The sequence below is a fragment of the Amblyomma maculatum genome, chromosome 10, assembly GCF_055883805.1.
Source record: "Amblyomma maculatum isolate TAMU_Amacu chromosome 10, ASM5588380v1, whole genome shotgun sequence".
Classification (NCBI taxonomy): domain Eukaryota; kingdom Metazoa; phylum Arthropoda; class Arachnida; order Ixodida; family Ixodidae; genus Amblyomma; species Amblyomma maculatum.
Window position 1 is genome coordinate 113,836,826 of NC_139353.1, and position 23,777 is coordinate 113,860,602.

Below are 23,777 nucleotides of genomic sequence, written 5' to 3' on the forward strand. Positions count from 1 at the left end.
GTGAAACGACCTTCTCCGACGTTTTCCACATGGTCTGGGCCTGTCCATACAATTCCCACCGTTCCCAATCCTTCATTACCCACCCTTCTAGGGAGGCCTGGGAGGCGGCGCTGCTCAGCTGCCATGACCTACAGTCCCAGCGGACCTTGGTCGCCAGGGCGCGAGCGGCGTTAGACGCCATAGGGGCTCCGGAATAGGAGTCCCACCTAGTTTGTAAGGCCTGGGCCAATAGAGCCTCGATTCAAACACCTCCTTGTACAAAGAGTAAATAAATATTTGTCACCACCACCACCAACAACAGCGCCAGCTCACTTTATTTATTTATTGACACTGTCAGCCATAAGGCCGATACAGTGTGAATAAAATACATGTACACTGCAAAAACAAAAACACCTTATTAGGCGTTTTCGCATGTCTATAACTAACACCCATGCACCCTTGAAAAAAAGGGGCTTCAGAGTGCCAGTACACCCTCAAAGATGGTGCTTCGGTTGGTCATAACACCCTTCTATGGGGCCAATGCACTGGGGCGTTTTCATCACCTTTGCACCCTATTGCAGGGTGGAAGCAGTGGCATTGCACCCTTACACCCCTTGATAAAAATCAGTGCGGATAACGTCCATATATTGCATTCCCTAATTAGGAATTACTTTTGCCATTACACGTTCCTTAATTCTTTTCCTATGTGCACATTTGCAATCAAGCTTAATGGTATTCCTTTTAACCACCTGTAATGCCAAATGAGCATGTAAAGAGATGCTGCATGCCATTAATTTGACATCTCGAATGGCCCATGCCAGTATGATTGTTTTTTCAAATTCACAGAGCATATTACCAAAAAATGTCACGCAGAAGGAAACTGGAAGTCTTTTATTCGGCATAGAAGGGTCAGGGTTCGGGCTAGTGGGTGCTCGGGTGCTGGTGGAGGGCGGGGCAGGGGGGCACTTGTGTTCTGTTTCTTCATTGATGCACGCTATGAACCTCATTTATTTAACAATACTGCCACTCTCTACCGAGAGCCTAGCAGACGGGCAAAAACATAGATGGTATGTACGTAAATACCTAAAAAACTGAAAGAAGCAAAACAGTTCCAACAAATGCAGACAACAAAGTATACAATTTTTTTTCAAAAACAGAACCGAACAATGAACACAACAGCATGGTGACATTTCTTAAAAAACAACAACAAAACTTTTAGTCGTATGCAACAATAATCGCAGTACACAATATTAATCCTATGCTTTGTCAGTGTCAACGCGTGCGCTTGCATAAAATTCGGCCTTAAGCGATGAAATAAAGCGTCGTGCAGCGCATCTTGGCTTTGACACGCAGACGCCCAAAAAGAGGTGCTCTATAAAGCAGCACAAATTGTCGGACCCCTTGTCATATGTCAGACTGAACAGCCAAAATCGACCCATTATTGGAACAATACCCTAAGTAGAGTCGATGACTTGAAGAAGCTTCCGCTGCTGAATGAAGGGGAAATGCTCTTCAGCTTCTTTGATGCTGCTCCCAGTATATCCGACGCACGGCGTGGCAGGCTTTTCTTCCTGTTCCTTGATAAAATTGTGAAATAAGTGCATAACAGAGCAGCTGTATAAATATGCACTGCACCTGGCAAAAAGCAAATTCAACATATTTTCTACTCTATATTTAGAATACGCCAATGCCCCTTTAGTGTACAGCAGTGTGCTGGAAAAGGGCCCTATCGGAAACCACTGGTGGTTATCTCACAATTAACAATGCAGAGTATACTGTTATGGTTGGTTCAGGAGGCACAAAGCCAGCAGTCTGATCAAGTCATAAATGAGAGCATATAAGGTGAACCCATTTTTATTCATGCAGCGTGCTGTTGCATGGTAATTTTAGATTATGCAAGTTATTTTATCAAACAAAAATGGCTACACTCATCAAAAGCACCTGGGTTGGAGAACTTCAATGCTGCCCCACGAACTTTTCATTTCACATGAACTGGAATGCTTATTATGATAGTTAAAAATGTAAATAAACAATAAACAGCACTGGAGCACGGTGTTTACTACTAAAATATTAACAGCTGGCTCAATTGAAGGCTTCACACAAGGCCTACAGCATACCTTGCACTGGCCAAGTAGATACTGCAGAACCAAACAAAAAAAAAAACGTGGAAAGAGCATACTTAGTGATGGGGCACTGCAAAAAAAAAAAGTGCATGTAATACATAACACATAAGGCATTTCTGAACTTTTGCACGTCTTCTTGTGCTAAGTATGAACCAGCCAAGCCCTAGGTCATCGCAATGCTTCCTGAAGTGTTTACATTCAAGGTTAAGTAACAAGGAAAAAGTGTTCTCGCTGCTCTATGTGGCAGTTCTGAAACTTCATCACACATTATTCATTGAAAGTGTACACTGGAGCTTCGAGTTAAGCGACAATTACATGTGCAACATCAGAGCATTACCAAACAACCAAACAGCAGCAGCTCTAAAAAATATCAACACTGAAGCATGGCATGTTAAAACATTTTCCACGCGTAGCACATTGTATGCATAGACATCCAGAACATCAGTGGTGAGCCTCAAGAGGCGGCAGGAAGCTCAAGTGTTCAAGAAGTTGTAATCGTTATAGCGGCAGGCAGTCTGAGCACTTTGAAATATTAAAGGTTCGAATACTAAAAATATGTTGACTAACTTGAAATGCAAAAATAACAATTTGGATTTATTGAGAATGTTTACTATAAATGAGAATGTCTATGACAGTGCCACATGGTTAATGCATGAAATGTTAGCATCTGTAGTTGAAGGCATTATATTTATACAGCATGAACCTTGAAACACAGCAGTATTTTCTCCCAACCAATGTGGTAAACCTAATCTGAGAAGAATTAAAATCATTACATCATTTCAAACTTGGCTAGTAAATTACAGCATTTTTTTTTCAAACAACTATTAAACTGCATTATCCACCTTCAGAAGCCTGTAGGATAAGACAATGTGGCAAATATTTCTTTTGAAGCAGTCTCAGATTATATATTCCAGACATTAGGAACATATTAGATACTAGCATGCATGAGCAGGTTGAGAGACCCCTTTCCAGCAAATGCTAAACCCCACCAAGCTGCCTGCAAGAGCCATCTGATAAAGCACTGCTGGTCCACTGCAGCAGAGTGCTTAGTCAAATGGCACACTGCACCAATCTTGACATTACCAGTGCTTCATCAGGTGACTCTTGTATGCAATACAACGTGGTAAGCAGGTGATGGCAGGAGTCTCTTAAAAGTGCTTTTGATTGTACTTACAGTGCAAATAATCCTTTCACAGCAAAGAATTCACAGTTGTGATGAAAACTTGTGTAGTATTTCTATTTGAATTATGAATCACTAATACATATTACAAGTTAGACTGTAAACCATTTTAGAAACAAAGAAAATTCGCTAATAATGTAGGTTTCAAGTAGGCTTCCTGAATATTCAAATGACAAAGAGAAAACTTACAAATGATACAAACAACATCCAGAGCTCCCGGCTGGTTCCCAATGTTTGCCAAGAGTTGCAGAATGCATACTGTCTGCACATCTACAATAGAAATAAGCAACACAACAATGGTGTACCTCCTTGCAGGTAAAAAGAGACTGCCGAGTTTTGAGGCGATAATTTATTGTCTAATTTAGGAAGGCAAATAAACAAAATTGAAAACATGTAGAGGCACGCAAACTGAAAGCCAAACATCTTACAGCAAAAATTAGCAAAGCTTGTGAAGATTTGAATTAGGTATCACCTAATTCTCTGCTACTAGTTGAACAGATTCGAAAAGGCTGCACCATTACAATGGAGAACAATAGGTAATTTAAATTTAGCTAATGCGAAAACTGTTACATATGAAGAAATGCACAGGCTAGTTATGGTTTCATTATTCTTTCTGAGGCTCAGCCATGTATTTAGTATATCTATAAGGCAATGCAAAATGGCAAAAATGTAGGCATTTAGCGAAAAACTGCCAATTAAATAGCACATGCAGCAAACAGAAGGAAACAGCTCAATACTTACGCTTCTTTTTCCTTTCACGCATTCCCTCAGAACATACTTCGAGCACCCGGGCAATGTCCTTTTTTCTTGAACGAATGGTGTCCTTCAAAACCAAGACAAGTGTCTTGTTAAGGCCAATTTCAACTGCCTCTTTGCCGTCCTTCTTGATCAGCATGTTGACGTCATGTAAGAACTGCAAGTTTGTGTGAATGGTAGCCATAAAGAATTCATTTTACTCAATGTTTCAAGTAACTTAATATTAAAAATCATAGTACAAAAGTTAAGGCAATTGATGCCTTTGTACATATCTGAAAAAAAAAACTGGCATTAGCAAACAGCAAATACAAATATTTACTAAGGTCAGAAAACTGCAAAAACCATCAGTATTTTGCTACTCATCGCCAAACTGCAAGCAATATTAAGGAAAGTCTAATATAAAAAATAACAAAGCAAAAATTATGATCCTCCTTCCCTCAACTGGGCACACGGCTGAATGGCAATAAAATATGTAATATATCTCTAAACTAAGGGTTCCCGCTCAGCTTTAAAAAGTAGGCTTCAATTCTTAGAGACAATCTACAGACATGCATCGTTAGCATATGAAAGTCAAATTGTTTTCTGCGCCCTTTAAATCAGTAAACTGCTTTCAACACATACATTACAAATTTTTTAATAACACTAAGTCACAAATTTGCCTGCAATATGTGCACTGTGATGAGCAAAGAAGGTAAACATATGCGACTAAGGCTATGATAACCGCTTCATATGTACATTTAAGCAAAAGACCAAAAAAAGTAAACATCTTTTCAGAATCAAACTCTGTAATAGCAACATCCGGTACAATATTTGGCCACAGAATTCAAGCTGTCGACCTCTAACTGAATGCTGAGGCATCAGTATCGAATATCCATTTATTCTAGTCTAAAGACACTACAAAAATCAAGTAATGCGGTCAGTTATGTTGAAATGTGACCACAAAAATAATCAAAACTGGATGGTTTGAACCACATCAGCTGACTTAGCACGTGTACAAGTGCCTTAATTGAAGTCTTGCTGAAAATAAAATACGTACCTAAATGATTCTTCGAGAGCGAAAGTAAACGCCATAACAAAAGCAGCATAATAAAAATGCAAATTCACACTCCATGCAACCGCATAATATGGTCCCCGTAAAATGAAAAATGCTCCCATTGTGATTAAAGAAGGCAAATCCAGACGCGGGGAAGTTAACATAGGCTGATGATAGCGGCATATAGTTTACGCAGTTTGGAATAAACTATTATGCAACCAGGCCGGCCGACCAGCGCACTTCGATGTCGAGAGCACGAGCGCAGAGGCGTGCCGCGCTGAACGGCCGCCGAGAACGAACATAGCCTCCTCGAACAAAAAGCTTAAACAGAAGGGCTGCGGGAGGACGCTCCCCGAGCAGCAGGACGGTGCGCGCCTATGCTCCGAGTAAATAAAAAAGAAAAAAAGGGGGGGGGGGGGGTCGCGGCGCTCCGAGTGAAAGAAGATGACGAAGCATGAAAGAGGTTTTAGGAAAGCGAGCGCGATGTGTAAGAGAGGAGGGGGGAGGGGGGAGTCGAGAGTGCTAGGAGAATTAAGGTAGTACGCCAACATGACCTTGCCGCACAAACGGAAACGGTAGAACAAAACCTTGTCGTTGGGAACTGAGCGCAAGTATCAAACTGTCAAGAAACGAAAATCGTTTCGTGAACCTCCTGCGCGTACAAAATGCAAGGAAACGTAGCACATGCATTATTTCTGTTCAAGAAAGTTGAGACTGATGTTCTTGCGCGAAATCTGCGTAACTCGCCGCGACATCTACCACATGTGCGATGTCATTTTGGCAGCCAGGTGAAAACAAGCGCGTGTCTCACGTTTTCATTTCAGCACATTCTGGAGCGTTCCGGCACAAAAAGACACAGAATGCAACAATCGGGTAGGACACTGTTCCCACAAAGCGCAATATGCGTGAGAATAGGCTTACCTTTGCAGACGATTGCGTCAGCCGCAAAGTACGCTGTCCGCCTTCGTATCACCGGCACCGAACCAACCAGTGCGATTTCAGCGCGAGTGCAATGTAGTCGGCGCATATACCTCTTAATCACGCAGAAAAAAAAAATCGTCCATGCCTTCTTCTTTCGAACATCTCAAACATAAAGCGGTGCAGCAGTCGTTAGGCCTGAGCGAAGCAAAAAGAAGCCCGAACACTTGCTGACACGATAAATGCCCGTTTGCGTTAAACACCACATGTAGAAGGCACTTCACAAGCGTACACACTTCTGTAACACATATGCATGGGAAATGCAACACATTTCACGAGGGTACACAATCGAAGAAGCACATTCAGCATTCGCCGAAACGTGGTCGAAGCGCACCCCACAATGCTAACGGCCATATTGTGAAATTTGAAAAGAGCGTTCGTAGCTACCGGCGGCCTCCTGGCGGTGAAATTTTGTTTCAGTTTCTGTTTCATTTTTAGAAAGCACTCGTGTGTAATTTTAATTTTAGCGTTACTTTTGGTGCTTTATTTAGGTGTTGGGTTATATTAGCAGCGCCGCTTGTGTATAAAAGGCTACGAAGTTACGCAGCCATATACCCCAAGCATGTTAGGTGATATTGCTTGCCCATAACACCCTAAGGCATATTCTCCAACCAAAGCACCCCTTTGGCATGCAAGAGGTGATTTCCAATGGCACGAACACCCTAGACTCAGGGTGTAAGGGTGTTTTGAATCAGACAAATGCCCAAAAAGGTGTTTTTGTTTTTACAGTGTAGTTAAGGAACACACAGCCGCAATGTACAACCTTATACATTCCTAAAAATATCAATTCCAAAAATGACAAAACCGTCCTGCTCTGCAGATAGAGGACTTTAGTAAAACACTGGCGAGCAAATTATTCAATAAATATTTCAGCCTGCAAGTCACCAAAATAACAACAAGGGAAAAATATGAAAACTAAAATTGACAGGGATATCTAGTCGTGTATGTGACTGTATAAGCAATTTTCAAATTGAAGCATATTGTCTGCTTGCAGAAAGCCCTGAGGTAGGGAATTCCATTCTGTTATTGTTCTGGGGAAAAAAGAATAATTAAGGCAGTTAAAACGGGCTTTAATAGATTCAAATTGATAGCTGTGAGAGCTTCGTACAGGACGACAGGCACGCTGTTGAAAATAGGGGCTTGCGTTTATGTTGTAGTGGTTATTAACAACACATAAAGAAATTTTAGCCTGGCGATCTTTCGTCGAATTCACGTATCATGTCAGTCACAGAATCTGTGTATCGATATTTTGATAGAATCAATCTGGCCGCCCTTCCTTGAACCTTTTTACTCTTATCAATTTGTTTTGACGGATAGGGATCCCATATGACGCTCGCGTATTCCAGTGTCGGAGGTACCAGCACGCGATAGGCAGTCAGGTTTGCTTTTGTGAAAGCAAGCTTCAGTGTCCTAATAAATCACAACTTATTTTCGGCTTTTGAAGACATGTTATTAAAGTGTGAATTCCAACTTAGGTTAGAGGATACAGTAAGACCTAAATATTTAAGAGCTTACGCGTGTTATAAGTTGTCCCTCTATTTCACAACCAAATGAAAAAATACTTTGTTTTGTTAGTCACTGTAATATATAAAGTTCGTGTGTAATTAATTTTCATTTGGGAAGTTGTGCACCATTGATTATAGAGTTCAAAGCCGAATTTATTGCCAGCTGGTCTTCTGGCTTTCAAATGACTGAGTAAATTAAACAATCATCCGCAAACAGCCGGACTGTAATATGGGGAGGAAGTGAGACTGCAATGTTATTAACACAACATAAAAATAATATGGGCCCCAGCACAGACCCCTGAGGAACACCTGATGGCACACCCAGAATATCAGATTTCGGGCTTTCTAACGCCACTAACAGGGTTCTGGTTGTAAGATAAGCTTTTATCTAGTCTACTATATGTCTGTTTACGCCAAGCCCAATCAGTTTGTTCAGTAGTTCGTCATGGGGCACACGGTAAAATACTTTGGACATGTCTAAGCAAATTGCAGCCGCTTGATTCCTGTCATTTATTGGTTTTGAAAAATCATGCAGGGTTTCCATAACTTGAGTAACAGTAGACAGGTTCCGTCTGAAACCATGTTGATTGGGATTTAGCTTGTTTGTGTCCTCAAGGCATTTGAATAAGCAGTTGGCTACAACGTACTAAAGTATATTGCAACGAGCGCGAGCGATAGAAATTGGTCTGTAATTGTCAGGAGTGTGCTTGCGTTCAGATTTGTGCACTGGTACTACCCTAGTCTGCGGCCAGTCGTTTGGTAAAGAATGTTGCTTCAGAGATGGATTGAATATAATAATTTGATATTTAGCGACCCATTCCGCGTATAGCCTCAGGTACTCATTAGGAATAGCATCAGGACCGGAAGACTTTTTGTATCTAAATTAAGGAGGAGGGAAAAAGTACCTTGTTGGGACAAGATAATATCTGGCATGTCAGACAGCGGGAAACACAGTTCACTTCTAGAATTCCGGGGCAAGGAGTTTGAAACGCTAAATACAGATTCAAAATAAGCATTACACCTGTTAGCAATTTCTGATTTAACAGTAATAACAGAACCATCCACTGTAATAAACCCTTTTTTTTCATTTGAGGCCGAAAGGTGACGCCAAAAACGCTGCGGGAAAGTTTTCATAAATGCGTAAGCTTTCTGAAAAGTACTGATCTTTTGCTTTCAGCAATTTCTGTTTAAGAATTAAAGATAGGCGTAAAATTTCATTTTGATTCCTTTCTCTCATGCGCTTTCTCCGCTTTATTTTTCGCTTTCTCTGGAATATTTCACGATTTATCGAAGGGCTACGTTTTCTGATAGTTTCATTACGTTGTGGAACAAACTATTGTAGGCAGTATGAGACTACGTTTTTAAACCGCTCCCACAAAGTATTCACGTCATCTTCCCCATCAAATGAATTCAAGGTCATGTCCATGCAGTCTATGATGCTGATATCGTCGGCTCTCGAAAAGCATGAATAGAAATAGTTTGCCTGGCTTCCCTTTCAGGTGGCCTCAGCCCTTTAAATGAAACTAAGACAAGGTTATGATCAGAAAGCCCTTCCTTAATGAACACATCACATTCAGTTATTTAACTGCTTACGAAAACCAAGTCCAATGTTGGTTCTGTACTTGCTCGGGTCGTTGTTGTACATTTACCAATTTGTGTGAGATCATTAATTAAGGCAATGTCTAGCATGGCCTCACAGTTTTTAGCATAGTTGTGCCTACATCAAGCGTTTCTCAAGATTTACTCGGAAAAATTGAAATCACCTGCAAAACCGGATTTGCGAGATACATTACTCGAAAGAAAAATGTAATAGGAGCATTAGGGGGTCTATACACTGCTGCAATAACACAAAATGAAATGCCAAGCTTTATTCGTGACCAGATGCTCTCTGTGTTAGGGCAATCCTTTATATGAAAAAAATTGATACCGTTTTTAAAAATAAGCGCAACACCACTACCCCACGTATCACGATCATCTCGTATCATTCGATATGTAGGAGGTATTATCTCGCTGTCAGTTATTTCAGGGCGCAACCAAGTTTCCCTGACAGCAAGAACGTCTGGCTGATAAAGCATGATAATGTGTTCAAGTTCAGCAGTTTTATTCAAGAGACTGCGTGCATTGGGGGGGGGGGGGGACGTTTATCAATGTGAAATTTCTTTTTTCCGTCCCAAACTCTCATATGTTTTTATTATAAATAGCAATCGTCCGTTCCACACTCACACGGCAATGGTTGTCGTCATCCCAGACATATGCCTCTTTGTCAATGAATAGCCTATCATGCTCAAGCCGCAAGCGAGCATCGGAGGCCGCATAGTCCCAAGAGATCCCTGCTTATCTCCTCTAAGCAGTGCAACCAGTTTTCAGCTGGTTCCCCTATTCTCGGAGTAAAGAGTTTATCATTATCATCATCCGAAGAAGTTCGGGAAAGCCAAATAACAGCGCAGTCTACTCTTCCTGCAAATTGCTCAGTATATAGCTTCCTGGATTTTTAAGGGAATAGTATTAGAAAAAGCGCAGTCTACTCTTCCTATAGACCTTTTTAGTTTCGATGCCTGGGCGCAGCCATATTAGTTTGATAGTGGCGCCCCGTATGAGCCAAACTGGGAAAGTCCGCTGCGGCTCCTCTTGACGCCATCTTGGGCTGTGCTGTGCGTGTTGGTGCTGCGGTGCGGCAGTGTGAAAGTGCTATTTCGCGGTGCCCGTGAAAGCTATCCGACACCTTGGTGCTATCTGTGCTTTGTTTGAGAGCGCCAGCAATCCGTATACCATCCGTTTGGCATGGCGGCAGCTGTTGGAAACAACACTAGCGGCCGGGGTGACTGCAAAGGACTGCGCTCCACTTCCACAGTGAAGATGTATTGGTTGGATCTTTCACGATACATGTATTTTCAATTATATTTTATACGCGCAATGGTAACTGTACGCACAAACACACAGCGAATTAACCGTACGGGCAGCTACAGGACGCGGAATGCAGATACCACGAAAACATTGATTTAACGTGAAGTGCGACCCATTTCGATATACGATCGAGCTGTCCTGCTCATACCATGTTTACGTCCAAGTTAAACCAGGGTTCAAGACCAGCATATAAACGAAGTAGTGCCTAAAGTACCATCCGTCGACGTTTTTATGCAGCCTTGGTGTTCGTCCCGCGGCACAACATCGTATACCCCCGTCCCGTACGGCTTATAGCAGTATCGTTTGCACGACGTATTGTTGAGCAAACCGCCGAAAAACGTGCGCTCTCAGCTGCAGCATGAACGAAGACGACAAATTCGCAGCACATACAGCAGCGCTTACGAAAGCGGCGCTGCCCGCTGGCGCGGCGGATTACGGCATGCACTCGGCCTCGAGCGTTACTCCTAGTTGTCGCTAGGCCTAAACTGTTTCGCATCGCAGGCACATCCGACGGCGCAATTTGTAATTGCTCAGCGCTTGAGTAAATAATCTCTCATGGAACTGCCTGACTGCCGATCCTATTGTATCAGTAAAAGAAAGATGTAAATTTCGGTGACGCATTAGCAGCGGAGCCAGCGTGCAGACGATGAGCCGCGCTCCACGTAACTTATTTGTATTGCAATTATCAATAACACGGTATGGGCCAGAAATCCGCAAGAAAGCTTTTCCTTTCTTTTCTTTTTTTGCTGTCGGCCTATTGTTTAAGTGAAGAACAGATTTCGGTACGCTCTTCTTGCGTAGGCGGAAGAGATCCACCGAGTACACCGTTGGCGCGGAGGGCTTGCGGGAGGCACAGCCTGCCCGGCGCGTGTGGTTACTACGGCGGAGGAAGGGAAATGGGCATCATATTCGTGAGTCCGTCATTGGTAGTAAGTCTATCTGGCTTACATAAAACGTTCATGGGCGAATTAAATCAGGATAGACTGGAAAGCGGTGAAGCAGAAACATATCACAGCCGAACTCGGGCTGCCGATGCATGCTTCCCGCATACGCTCTCGGCAATCATCTTGTGATTTCTTTGTTTGTGCAGTTCACCATCACACATTGCTGTCCCGATGACATTACCTCTAAAACGGACACTAATAAATGTATTTAAGTCTCTCAAACGACAATATACCGAGGTGCAATGCCGCTCTGCTATGCATGAAGCATGCGAGTGCACAGCCCACTCGGTACTGGCAACAATGGGCCGGCGCAAGGAATCTGGTTAGAGAGTATTTTCCTCCTCTCCTGCTTACTCTCGGTACAACGGTCTATATATTGAGCAGTGTATTCCTTCCTGAGTTTTTAGGGTGCTAGTATAACTGTCGCTCATCTTGAAAAATGAAACTAAACAACAGTGTAAATCTGCAGCACCAAACATTTGAAGACGGAAAGTACCAGAAATAGATTCACTGTTTCCTGAATAATAGTAATAATAATAATAATAATAATAATATATGTTTACTGAATGTTACCTCTATACGCACATAACGCTGATGCTTAGCTGAAAACAATATCAGAGGTATGGTTTTCATAATTTTTCTGGATACTCAGCAAAAATAATGCTACGCTGTTAATTTATGAATAATTTGAGCATTCGATTAAAAAAATAACTTGCTGAAACTATTCACTCACCATCAGTTGTAGTTTCTGTAGCTGCAAAGAAGGAAATATGCCAAAGTTAGTCCCAGAAATCAGCAGTCAACATAACAGCAAAGAACATTTGTCTAGACACGTCCAAGTACGGGACAGCAGAAGTCTAGCATATTCTCAGCGCTTCCCATCAAATTCTACGGATGGTTCAAATTGCTTACATGCTGCGAAGTGGAAAGAAGAAGCTTTTCGCCATCAACTTTCAACTATACATTGTTTCATTCTTATTATATCAATGCCATTTAGCAGCACCACATCCAGAAGCGCAACTAAGACTCGCCACACGGTAAGCTCTGCGCTCGAACACTTCCTACTGGGACTCTGCCTCTCAACTGTTTCTTGGCGCCACCACGTTACGTGGCGTTTTGAAACAGATCTGCAAACCTCACCCGAGACTGACGAATGCATCATGTCAGTCAAAAAGCATTCCAGGTTTTGATCGGCCACAGGGGTGATGATGTCAGAGTAAAACTTGAAATTTTCATAAGTCCCAATATTTTTAACTACCTTTTCTGGAAAATAGAAATCGGGATCGTTGCTAAGGTGGCAAAAAGCATTCGCTTGATTTTATTCGCTTTTCCATTTTAAACCTAGTTTGCTGACAAGAGACTCATGTAACTAGTACTCATCGTGAACAACCAAATAAAGCAAATTATTAAGACATGTTGGCTACAGAAGGAATAAAGGAGAAAACTGTATCCTTACGAAATCACATTTTCGCAGTCAATACATGTGGTTGAATATAACTGCACTGCCTGATATAAAAGTCCACTAAAGCCGTTGTTTCAGCGCATTTAATGAAAAACTACGCATATTAACTCCGTGCTTTTGGTTCATCATTATTTGGCCTGCGCTGAAATCATTTCGGTGAAGTTGTATGCTTACCTTGAGCTGAGGTTTCTGTACCTGAAAGTGAATTAAGATTTTAAAATTAGTCGAAGAAATTAATAATAAACCCTCCTGTACTGGAAAACCTAAAGTAAAAGAATAACTAAACAAAGTATGACTAAGAAGGAAATCACCACACCGTTAGCATTGTCAAAGAACCTTCGCATCTATATTTGCCTCTGCAGGAATTATAAGGGAATGATAGAATAGCGAAATAACGTGAGCAACCGGCCTGAAAAAAATGGACTGTTCTATGACATGCATGTGGCCGCGAGAATATGCATAGACAATGGTGATATTCACTTCTCCAGCTATTTAACGTTTTTCACTAATGCCTGCTATGCTTGCAGCCCCGCCGCGGTGGTGCAGTGGTGAGCCACCTGACTACTGTGCCGGAGTTCCCAGGTTCGATCCGAACCGCGGCGGCTGCGTTTCGATGGAGGCGAAACAAAGTGGCGTCCGTGTGCTGTGCGGTGTCAGCGCACGTTGAAGATCCCTAGGCGGTCGAAATTAATCAATAGCCCTCCACTATGGCTGCCATTTCTCTCTTTCCACTTTCACTTCCACCTCCCCCTTCCCCTACGGCGCGGTTCAGGTCTCCACGGAGCAATTGAGACAGATACTGCCCCTTTCCCTACCTGTGAACCAATTATTAATATTAATATTATGCTTCCCCATACCTGCACTGCTTCGTTTACAATACTTAAGGCATTCAGTAAAGATAGAATGATTTCAACACTTTTAGAAAAACGCTTCACAAACAATACGATGTGCCTTTAGTTTGTGATTTTGTTGCACACAACATTACCAGTGGTTTCTGATGCGAAAAGGTCAAAATGTTTGCCGTTAATTGCAGATACGTGCCGTCACCATAAGTATAATGCAAAGGTATGGATTATGTCTAGTCAAAACGTGAAAAGGATTATGAATAGACCAAGTAAGGGAGGTCAGAAAATAGTGTACCATCCATGTTGTCTGGAAACATTCGCTTCCATGCATGGTATCTCAAACACCGAGAGAATAATTAAACAATAGGTATTACAGTAAACAATCAGTTAGAAAATGGATGGGATTGTTCTTAAGACTGCTTAGGAGCTGAAAATAGAAAAACCTTTTTTTATTCCTCTTTTTTTTTCTAGTTTGTCACCTCTGTTTTCTTCTTTTGCACGACCTCTGACCACGACCTCCAACTTGACTAGAACACATAGTGTTTACTGCAATATGTTTTTATTTAGCTAGCTTGCTAGCTCTTATCCTTAAAAGGAACCCCTATCTACTCTAATTAAGTAATTAGGCATTATTTTTAGTTAGTTAATAGGCATTAGGTTAATAGGTGGTAAGTGCATGGCGGAATGAAGGCACGTGTACTTTTCGCAGAAAGGATGCTAGGATGGGGACAACATAGCAGGCATCAAAAGAAAGCTTGGTGGGGGCTGCAATTTGGAATTTGGTGTGTGAGGTTGTCAACTTTTCTCTGCTCAGCTTTCTCAGCATTATCTTGTGTCCAGTGTATCTGAAAGCGTCTTTTTTCCTTATTAGGGCACGACTCTCCTCGGTTACACCCCTAGTGAAAAATCTCGTATCGCGCCAAACGGGTTTTAATCGGTCATGTATTATCCCATAAATATTTCATACCGATGTGACCAGTCCTATATGAAACTTTAACAGGTTTATACACAGCAGGTCATGTCCGGTATGAATCTCAAACCGGACGGTCCGGTCCGATATGGAGCTAATACAAGACAGACTATTTCCATTATATATCTCAGACAGGACATCCCTGTCTTGTATCGAGCTAGTACCGGACAAATTCCAAATTCACCTGATATAGGAAATCCCAACCGGTATGGATACAAAACTGCGCGGACCCTTTCTGTATGGATCTCATATACAGGACAGGTCATGCTCGGTTTAACTGAAAGCGGACAAACCAGTCATGAATGGAATTAATACGTGACAGAGTATTTCCGCTTCTTAAACATTAAGCGCGGATCGTGAAGCTCGACCAGAATGACCAGATCGAAACATGCCGGAGCACTAAATAAGCATGAAACTATATATACTATACGTTACAGTTTTTCTGTATATGTGGATTGTTACGCGTTGTTTCACAAATACCTAGCAGATATGAAGCCGTGGATGCGTGCGCTAGCAAGTACATACGCGCATCGCGTTCATATCTGCGACTTACGATCTGCCAACTTCAACGCGAAAGTACTAGCAAGAACGTACGGTTCCGTTAGCGAGGATAAATATACCCTCGAGAATAATTGAAAAACATCGCCGACCATCAAAATGTGAACAGATTAGCCAGATATCGGGCGTCTCGTTCTAGAGTGTTCAAGTATGCAAAATACTTGGTCGTTAGTGAATTATTGACGTCACAGCTCCGCTGGCAACAGGTGAAGCTAAAACAAGCAGAATTTACAAGTGTTGGTGCACCGCATATCTGTATGTAGCAAAAATTATATTTCTTTGAAGACGATGACAAAACACATCAGCACTAGTCCATTGCGACATTCTGAAGTTTGCTGCAAGAAAGCAATGCATTTTAAAGATGCGTTCTTGATAATACGGATAATAATAATATTAATTCGTTCATAGGAAGGGAAAGGCGCGGTATCTGTCAGGAAAAAAGATTCAGTGTGTTTAAAAGGTTTTCAGAAATGTGGCGCAACAAACACAAACACAAGAGAAGAGACACAACACACGCGCACACTACCAACTGTAAAAAGGATCTGAAAACACTTCCTCTTCACCACGCCTCTTCTTCTACACTCAAGTACATCTTCTCATCTTCCTCTTCCTTGCCAAGGGGATATTGCCACTTTCTTTCTCGCTGAACATAAACATCGTCCAAGCATGGCAGTCACCAATTCTACACTTTGTTTCTCCACACCTCTGCTTTGCCCAGAAACTCATACGACGCTGTACAGTCACAAAGATCACCACGTAGTCACATAATTCTTTTCTACGTAAACTCAACGATGCTTCGCTAATACATCTGTCTTCTTTTTTCTGTATCCAGTACGCCTCTAAAATTTCGAGCGCTATCTTATCCCGACTCTTCCCTAAAATGTTAAGCCTGCTAAACAACGGCTCACACTTGCACTTCTGACAGTGCTGGGGTAAATTTTACCCCTTGTCATTTTCTATGGACTTCTCGTGTTCCCTCATTCTATCATTGATACATCTTCCAGTTTGCCCTATATATACTTTGCCGCACGTCAATGAAATCTCATAAATCACTCCCACCCTACATCCAATAAAGCTCTTTACATGCTTCTTATTGCATTGCCCTTTCTTTCTCCTCTCTATTAATGCACATAACCCACCCAGTCTTTTTTTTTTTTTGGGGGGGGGGGGGGCAGAAAACACAACTGGCACCTCAAACCTACCTGCCACCTTTTTCAGGCAGTGTGCAACTCTGTCTTTTTCAGGCAGTGTACCACTCTATGTATATAAGGGATCACTTGTGGTCGTTTATTTTTCAACATCTCTGCCGTTGGTACAACGGTTAATTACGACCACAAATTCTACACCTCACATAAATACACAAAGTACGAAAGAGCAAAGTTGACTACATAAACAGAATTATAACCATCATAAACATATCCCGCCGTAGTGTTGTTCCTGGAGTGCGTGCATATTGATCGTGAAGACCGAAGTTGGAATCAGGACTTGTAATTTATATTTTTTTGCTTTAAGAGGTAATATTTATACATATATCTTTTTCAAATAAAGTCGTGTTATTTGATAGCTCTGTATGCTTTTTCCAGCCTGGCGTCGAGTTGTTTTTTTTTAGAAACGAGGGCCACGGACCTTACATGAATTTCCGGAATCAGAGCTCCGCGCGGTTTCATGTCGGTTCAGCCTGTATCAATTAAGCAGAAACCGGACGAACCAGTCAATTTGCGTTCTCAGCAGAAGCCAATTCGATCGATGAAGGTCAACCACATTGACTATGCCGGAGCAAGCCAGCGCGCTAAATAAGCATGAAACCAATCATATTACACAACTATTTTGTATATAAAGAGCCCGTGTCATTTCACAATTACCTCGAAAATATGAAGCCGTCGAAGTGTGCGCTACCAAGCATATACCCGCATCGCGTCGCTTTTGCGCCAGCAACAGTCGCTGCAGCTCGTACGATCTTGCGATGCATCTTCATATCCGCGACTCAAGATCGGTCGCCTTCAATGCGACATTGCAAGCACGACTGTATCGTTTCGCTAGCGAGGACAAATATGTGCTCAGTAAAAAATAAAGAAATATTGCTGACCATCGAAAGATGCACAGATAGCCGCCTACCAGGCGACTCTTTCTCGAATGTTTACATTATGAAACCACTCAGTCGGAAGTGTATTCATTGACGGCGCAGCTCATCTGACAGCACGTGAAGCTAAAACGCCCAGTAATACAAATATTAGTGCACCAGATATTAATGTATGTAGGAAAACTTACAAGCGTTCAAAGACGATGTCAAAAGACATCAGCATTAGTAAATTACGATAACATGAGGTTGGCCTGCAATAAATCAACGCATTATAAAGATTTAAAACAGTGGTGAGCCCTCGTGATAGCCTGGACAAAAATTCAGCGTGTTTAAAGAGCGATCGGTGAATTACGGCCGCCAGCTGTACAGTCAAGGAAAATATATAAATGATGAAAAAAGTAAATCAGCTACATATACAGAAATATAACTACTATAACCTTAACCCTCTGTGGAGTGCATGGTAATCAAATGTCATGTCTACAGCTCTCTTCTTTATGTAAACACGTGTAATAAATACCATGCTGAAAAAAAAAAATCAGCCTTGGAGTAGTGGTACGAGATATGTACCGGGCACGGAAAGACCCAGACGCAAGAATGAGTGTGTTGCTGAAATAATTCAAATCTAGCAACTTTAAATTGTGACCTGCCGAAGCCGCCCGGGCGCTTTTGACAATGTATCATGCTTGTCTCAATAAAAAGGTTAAAAAAAAGTCTTAGAGCAGACGTTAAAGCGTCCGTCTCAAAAGCATGAAGATCGAAGTTCGAATTCGTACTTGTCGCCGTTTATGTTATGTTTATTATTTTTAAATGTAGTCGTGTTATTTTGTATTATTGTATGCTTTTTTCAATCTGGCGACGCGTTTTCTTTTTTCTCCAGAAACGAGGGCCATCAACCATACAGGAAATTCTGGTATCTGAGCTCCGCGCGGTTTCAATACGGACTTTCCTATAGTAGTACAGGAATTTCCTACAATAGCCCACAATCCTGATCCCGGATCCTAAACGATAAACCTGTATATGATTTTATTTAGAATTTTATATAGGTATTTTCAGTAGGAACGCCATGACTTTGACACTCTTTTCAGTTGTTTTATGGCAGCTAAGGAGTCTGTATAATATCAGTTTTTGTTATGGACTCTATTTTATTTAAGGCTTTCATTGCTTCGCTGATTGCATAAAGGTCCATCACAAGTGGGTTCGGATGTTCTGTTTCTTATCCAATATGCACGTTTAGTACACCAAAAGTTGGGCTGGTAGCTGCTTTTCTGCCGCCAGTTTCTACAGCCGACACGTCTGTATATGCAATACAGGTTCTTGGGAGTACATCAACCAGAGCGCAAGACGCCTGTTTATTTATATGGTGTAGCTTAGTCGTTTTGTTCGTCGTAATAATCGTGAACTCCCATGGAGGAGGGTCAACCATTTATGAAGGTTGTCTTGTCACCGCATTGATCAAGGATACCATGAGTATAACATATTTTCGCTTCATAATGCTTGTTGCCTCTCGCTATTCAATGATTTCCGTCAGTATGCTGAGCTGCGCATATTCTTGAAGAATAGGAATGGGGCAAGGTTTGGTATTGCAGTGATTGTGCGCATAGCGGTCCTGCTTCTTGTTTCCAACTGTGCACACGGTCGCCTCTTGAGTCTTTGGAACTGGGCCTCGTATAGTATCCTAGGCTGAAGCACCGATTGTACAAGACCGTCTTGCCCCATACAAAAATTTCCTATGGTCAGCTATAGAAAATCCCTTGTATGGTCGCTATAGATATTTGGTCCAAATATATCTTCTATGGCTGTCTTTAGGTTTTTCTATAGTGTGTTCTTCAGAAGTCTTTAACCTGTTCTAAGGACTTATCACTCCCTATATACTGCAGTCTGTAGCCTTTTCTATTGACAGGTATAAACGTTTATGGTCATATGGAACATTCTTTGTATGGCCGGCTATAGATATTTGGCCCAAAAAGCTATAGCCGTTCATATGGTAGAATTTATTTTGTTAAGTCTGTTCTATAGAAATCTTTAACCTTTTACTTATGGCTCGCTATGTACTGCTGTCTTTAGCATTTTCTATTATCAGGTATAAACGCTTATGGTCAGCTATAGAAAATCCCGTGTATCGTCGAGGTTAAATATTTGGCTATAGATGTCTTTAACCTATGGACTAATTCTGGTGTCATAATGTATTGCAGTCTTTAGAGTTTTCTATGGTCAGCGCGAACGAAAAGCTTTTATCCATTCTGTTTTTCAGGTGAGTGATTGAACTTTTTGTTGCTTAGCCCATAGTTTCATTGCGCACTGCTGCCAAACTTTAATTCTTGCGTAGTGGGTTTTGTCACTCTTGTGCCATGTCGAAAGATAAAGAAATAGCGAAAGCATTGGACGATTTCAAACGTGAAATGAGAGTAGAGCTGCGTTTTGTCAAGGATAGCCTAAAGTTCTGCAGCGACGCTTGTGACGAGACGAAAGTTATTAGCTCTGAAATAAAGGCACTAAGAAAAGAGCTTAGCGAGCTGGTAAGCTGCAATGACAATTTGAGAGCCGAAAACAAACGTTTGGCTCTAAAGGTTGAAGAACTTGAGCAGTATGGTCGCCTAAACAACCTAGAAATCAAGGGAGTAAAGTTAGATGTTGAACCAATCGAAGTGGTAGAAAAAATCGGCGAGGTCATTTATGAAGAAGTTTCTTCCATTGACGTTGACACGTATCATAGAATCCCCACTAGCCGCAAAAATGAAACCAACATCATAGTCCACATTGTGAGCCGAGATAAGTGCCACGCATTTCTTTCCAAGGCCAGAAAGCATGGGCTGTCTAATAAGGAGCTTGGCTTCACAGACACAGACAGCGGGCGTATCTACGACAATGAACACTTGACCTATGCCAACAAAAACTGCTAGGAGCGACCATTGCTCGAAAGAAGGAACTCGGCTGGAAATTTCTGTGGACGAATGGCTGCAAAATTTTCTCACGCAAGGATGAATCATCTGACACAATCACAATTTGTGTAGGATCTGATCTTGCTAAAATGACTAATGAGGTGTTGACTTATCTGATAGCTGAATTGATATCTTATTGACATGGACAGCCCATTCCATTGCATTCATTGTGATACACGATGCTTTAACAACAAGTTTGCCACTTCCATGGGAAGATTCTCTGGCATACATATTAACGTCCGTAGTATGAAGAACAAACGTGACAGTGTTGATGAGTTCCTTGGGTCATTGGATGTGCAGTTTGATGGGCTTTTCTTTACCGAAACTTGGTTAAAATCTCAAGATGATTATTTGCTATTCAAGAACTACCGGCGTCATGGGCTCATTCGCCCGAATATGAGAGGTGGTGGTATTGCCTTGTATGTGAAAAACTGTTATCCGCAATCTGTACTAGAAGTCATTTTGATGATAGATCCCAATGTCGAGTGTTTAGTTGTATCATTGTCCGATATCATTGTGGTTGTGATATACAGACTTCCTGCTGGGAAAAAACTGCATTTTTAAAAGTTTTTTGAAAGTTTACTGCTCTATCTTGCCAATTTCCGGTGCCTTTTGTAATAATGGGTGATGTTAATATTAATCTAATGCATGATGATTGTAACAAACATGAATTCAATAATATTATAGTATCTTATGGTTGCATAAATGCTATATCTATACCAACTAGAGTTACCGTTGATACAGCTTCTCTTTTGGATGTTTGTGTCACAAATACGATGTTTCCACGAACGGAGGCTGGCCTGTTATCTTCTGAAATTAGCGACCACATCCCGATTTTTTGTTTTCTTCCTATAAAGCACAGTAAAATAGTATTCAAAAGCGCCGAGAAGGTAACCAGGGATATTAGTAAGACAAACCTTTTTAAATTTCGAACTCTTATCGAAACCACCAGTTGGGACAATATATATTACATATCTGCTGTCAACTTGTCATATACTACATTCATTGCAAAGCTCACTGAATGTTATAATGCCGCATTTCCTTGAATTCAAGTTAAGCAGAGCTTCCGAAAGTCCAGAAAGCCATGAGTCAATAAGCAGTTATATAAACGAATACAGGTTAAAAATAAAATGTACCATAACTCTGTATGCACTCGTGATGCAAACCTTTTTACTGAGTTCAAGAAATTCCGAAATAAATTAAACAAAGTCCTCAAGACAGCAAAAACAGCTTACTATAGCTTCTCGAGAATATAAAACGACCGCAAGAAAGTTTGCCATGAGATAAACGAATTGCTAAACAAGCAGAAGTGCAGAGATAATGCAGAATTTCTTATATCTGGTTCCAAGACAGTGGAACTGATATAGTAAACACCATACACCACTTTTTCATTGAAGCTGGTAAACCCACTTTTGATCAATCTTTATCAAACCCCTCCATGCTTGACCTCATTGAGCCTTTATCTAATTCTATTGGGCTGTTACCGGTGGTTCCACAAGAAGTAGCTCTTTATATTGGTAAAAAAAAAACAATGTTTCCGCCAGCCAAGACGGCATCAAAGCCATACCGGTAATGTATGTATCGGCATCAATTTGCGACGTTCTAGCTTATCTTATAAATCTAGCTTTCACCAGCGGTGTGTCCTCAGATGAACTAAAGATAGCCCGGGTGTGCCCAGTATATAAAGGAGGAAATAGAAATGATGTTACGAATTATCGACCAATTTCCGTATTATCTGTATTTTCTAAGGTATTCGAAGGAGCCATTCACAGCAGAATGGAAAAATTATTCAGTGCTCATGATATAATTAACCCGTCCCAGTATGGTTTCTTAAAAAATAGATCCACCGAACAAGCCTTACTTGCTGTTAAAGAGAAAGTTATTGACAACATTGAGTCCCGAGCACATACACTTGGTTTGTTTTTAGACCTCCGAGCCTTTTATCCTCTCTTCGAGGATAGTCATCCTCCTCGTTCTAGTCAGAGCCAAAGCATTTCTTTTTACATGGCAATTTTGACGCGGAAGTTTGGACGTGGCAGTTCCCTCTCCCTATCTGGCTGGTGTGAAACATCTGACATGGCGGTTTACTATGACAGCCAAGAGATGAATATGGTTCTTCTAGGAGTATAAGAGCATATACCAGGGGATACTGCTGTTTCAGCCGTGTTATCACAGTATATATTAAAAGCGATAGCAGTAATAACCACTGCTCTTCAGCGAAGATTTTTGTTGCTTGGAAAGTGTCTTTGTAGAAGGAAAAACACAAGCTTCTTGCTGCACCCAGCACAATTTTTTATAACCATGCAATTTGTCCCTACAGGGCACTTGACGCAAGATTTGTCGAAAAGGCACCATTTTTGTACAAACCTTGCAAACACACTAAATATAAAAAAGGAAATCCAAGTGCGTATCAGGCGGCGATTTCTGCAATCTAGATAAAGTTCTCAAAGGTATTGAGGCGGATGGACGCTCAATCACGAATTAATGGTCATTGCGTCGCACTTGATTTTAGGCGCTGACCGATGCGAGGGCTGCTTAGAGTGGTTCACTTGGCTCGACATGGACTGTGTCCTCAGAATAAGATGGAATAAAGATATCTTCAGAGTGAATTGTTCTCTACATCACGTCTGCAGACGTGGTTAGTCATTGGGCTACTGTTCTAAGAGGATGAGGGTTGCCTTACTCGTGCGCTTGATGCCTCTCGTGCCCGCCAAGTCATGATTTTTGACAAATACTTCAATTTTAGTTCATTAACCTGCTAGCATTACCGACTCCACTCTGCGTGCCACGCCACTCACACTGAGTGTATTGTCACGACTCTGACGTAACGGATATCGCTCTACATGCATAACTTTCAGTACCACTTTTGCAATTTAAAGATGCAGGCGAAATCACTAGGCAATCTCTGAATAATAACAATCTAGATTGCTGTAATAGGTTTTTGGGGTCTGGCTAGTCATGCTCGGGATTATCACGTTATGTCCGTGGAGGAAGAAAAGGAGGTTTCATTGGTTGGGCTTATTGTAAGCAAGCTCTGCAAACGATAGCCACAAGTTCTAGTCGCGTTGTTCGTGGGAAACGTCATGATACAACATGATGACCACTCTATGGTTCGATGCCTCTACGGTGTCATTACGCTCTGATTGGTACGCGATAACCTGCAGTTTCATCAGGCCGAAAATTCATACACCTACTTCATGACTAGAGATAATATATTGGTGATCTAGTTGGATAAAAGCTGTTTAGGTACGCCGTGTCTTGGCAAATACCCTCTACGAAGGCTTTCTGGTCTGCTAAACGGACAACTTGTTTGATACAAGTGGCCGACAAACGATATAACATATTTGTTGATAGGCGCGGTAGTTGGCAAAGGTCTAATATGTCCATTCCTGAGAGCTGCACTGGTCTGCAACGTTTCTCATACATCTGCAAGGGAGCGCTATATTACGTGTTGTATGGAGCGCAGAAGAGCGGCACCGGCGGCAGTACTATAGCAAATCTGCGCTCCTCTCAAAGCAGAA

At 41.6% G+C, this 23,777-nt stretch overlaps 1 protein-coding gene and 1 long non-coding RNA gene across 5 annotated transcripts in view; both read right to left on the reverse strand.

Annotated features, from left to right (window-relative positions):
* Window positions 1–23,777, reverse strand: part of LOC146177275 (amyloid beta precursor like protein 2-like) — a 92,589-nt gene that overhangs the window by 51,729 nt on the left and 17,083 nt on the right. For all 4 annotated transcript variants that reach the window (XM_084580414.1, XM_084580417.1, XM_084580416.1 and 1 more), the window contains exons 2-3: window positions 13,039–13,059; window positions 12,136–12,156 (exon numbers count right to left, since the gene is read on the reverse strand). In XM_084580414.1, the coding sequence (XP_084436540.1) occupies window positions 12,136–12,156; window positions 13,039–13,059 (42 nt within the window). The remainder of the gene's footprint in view (window positions 1–12,135; window positions 12,157–13,038; window positions 13,060–23,777) is intronic.
* Window positions 1,144–4,238, reverse strand: LOC146177276 (uncharacterized). Its single transcript, XR_014701296.1, has 3 exons — window positions 4,024–4,238; window positions 3,472–3,552; window positions 1,144–1,556 (listed from the first exon to the last, which is right to left on the reverse strand). It is a non-coding gene; the product is annotated as an uncharacterized LOC146177276 (long non-coding RNA).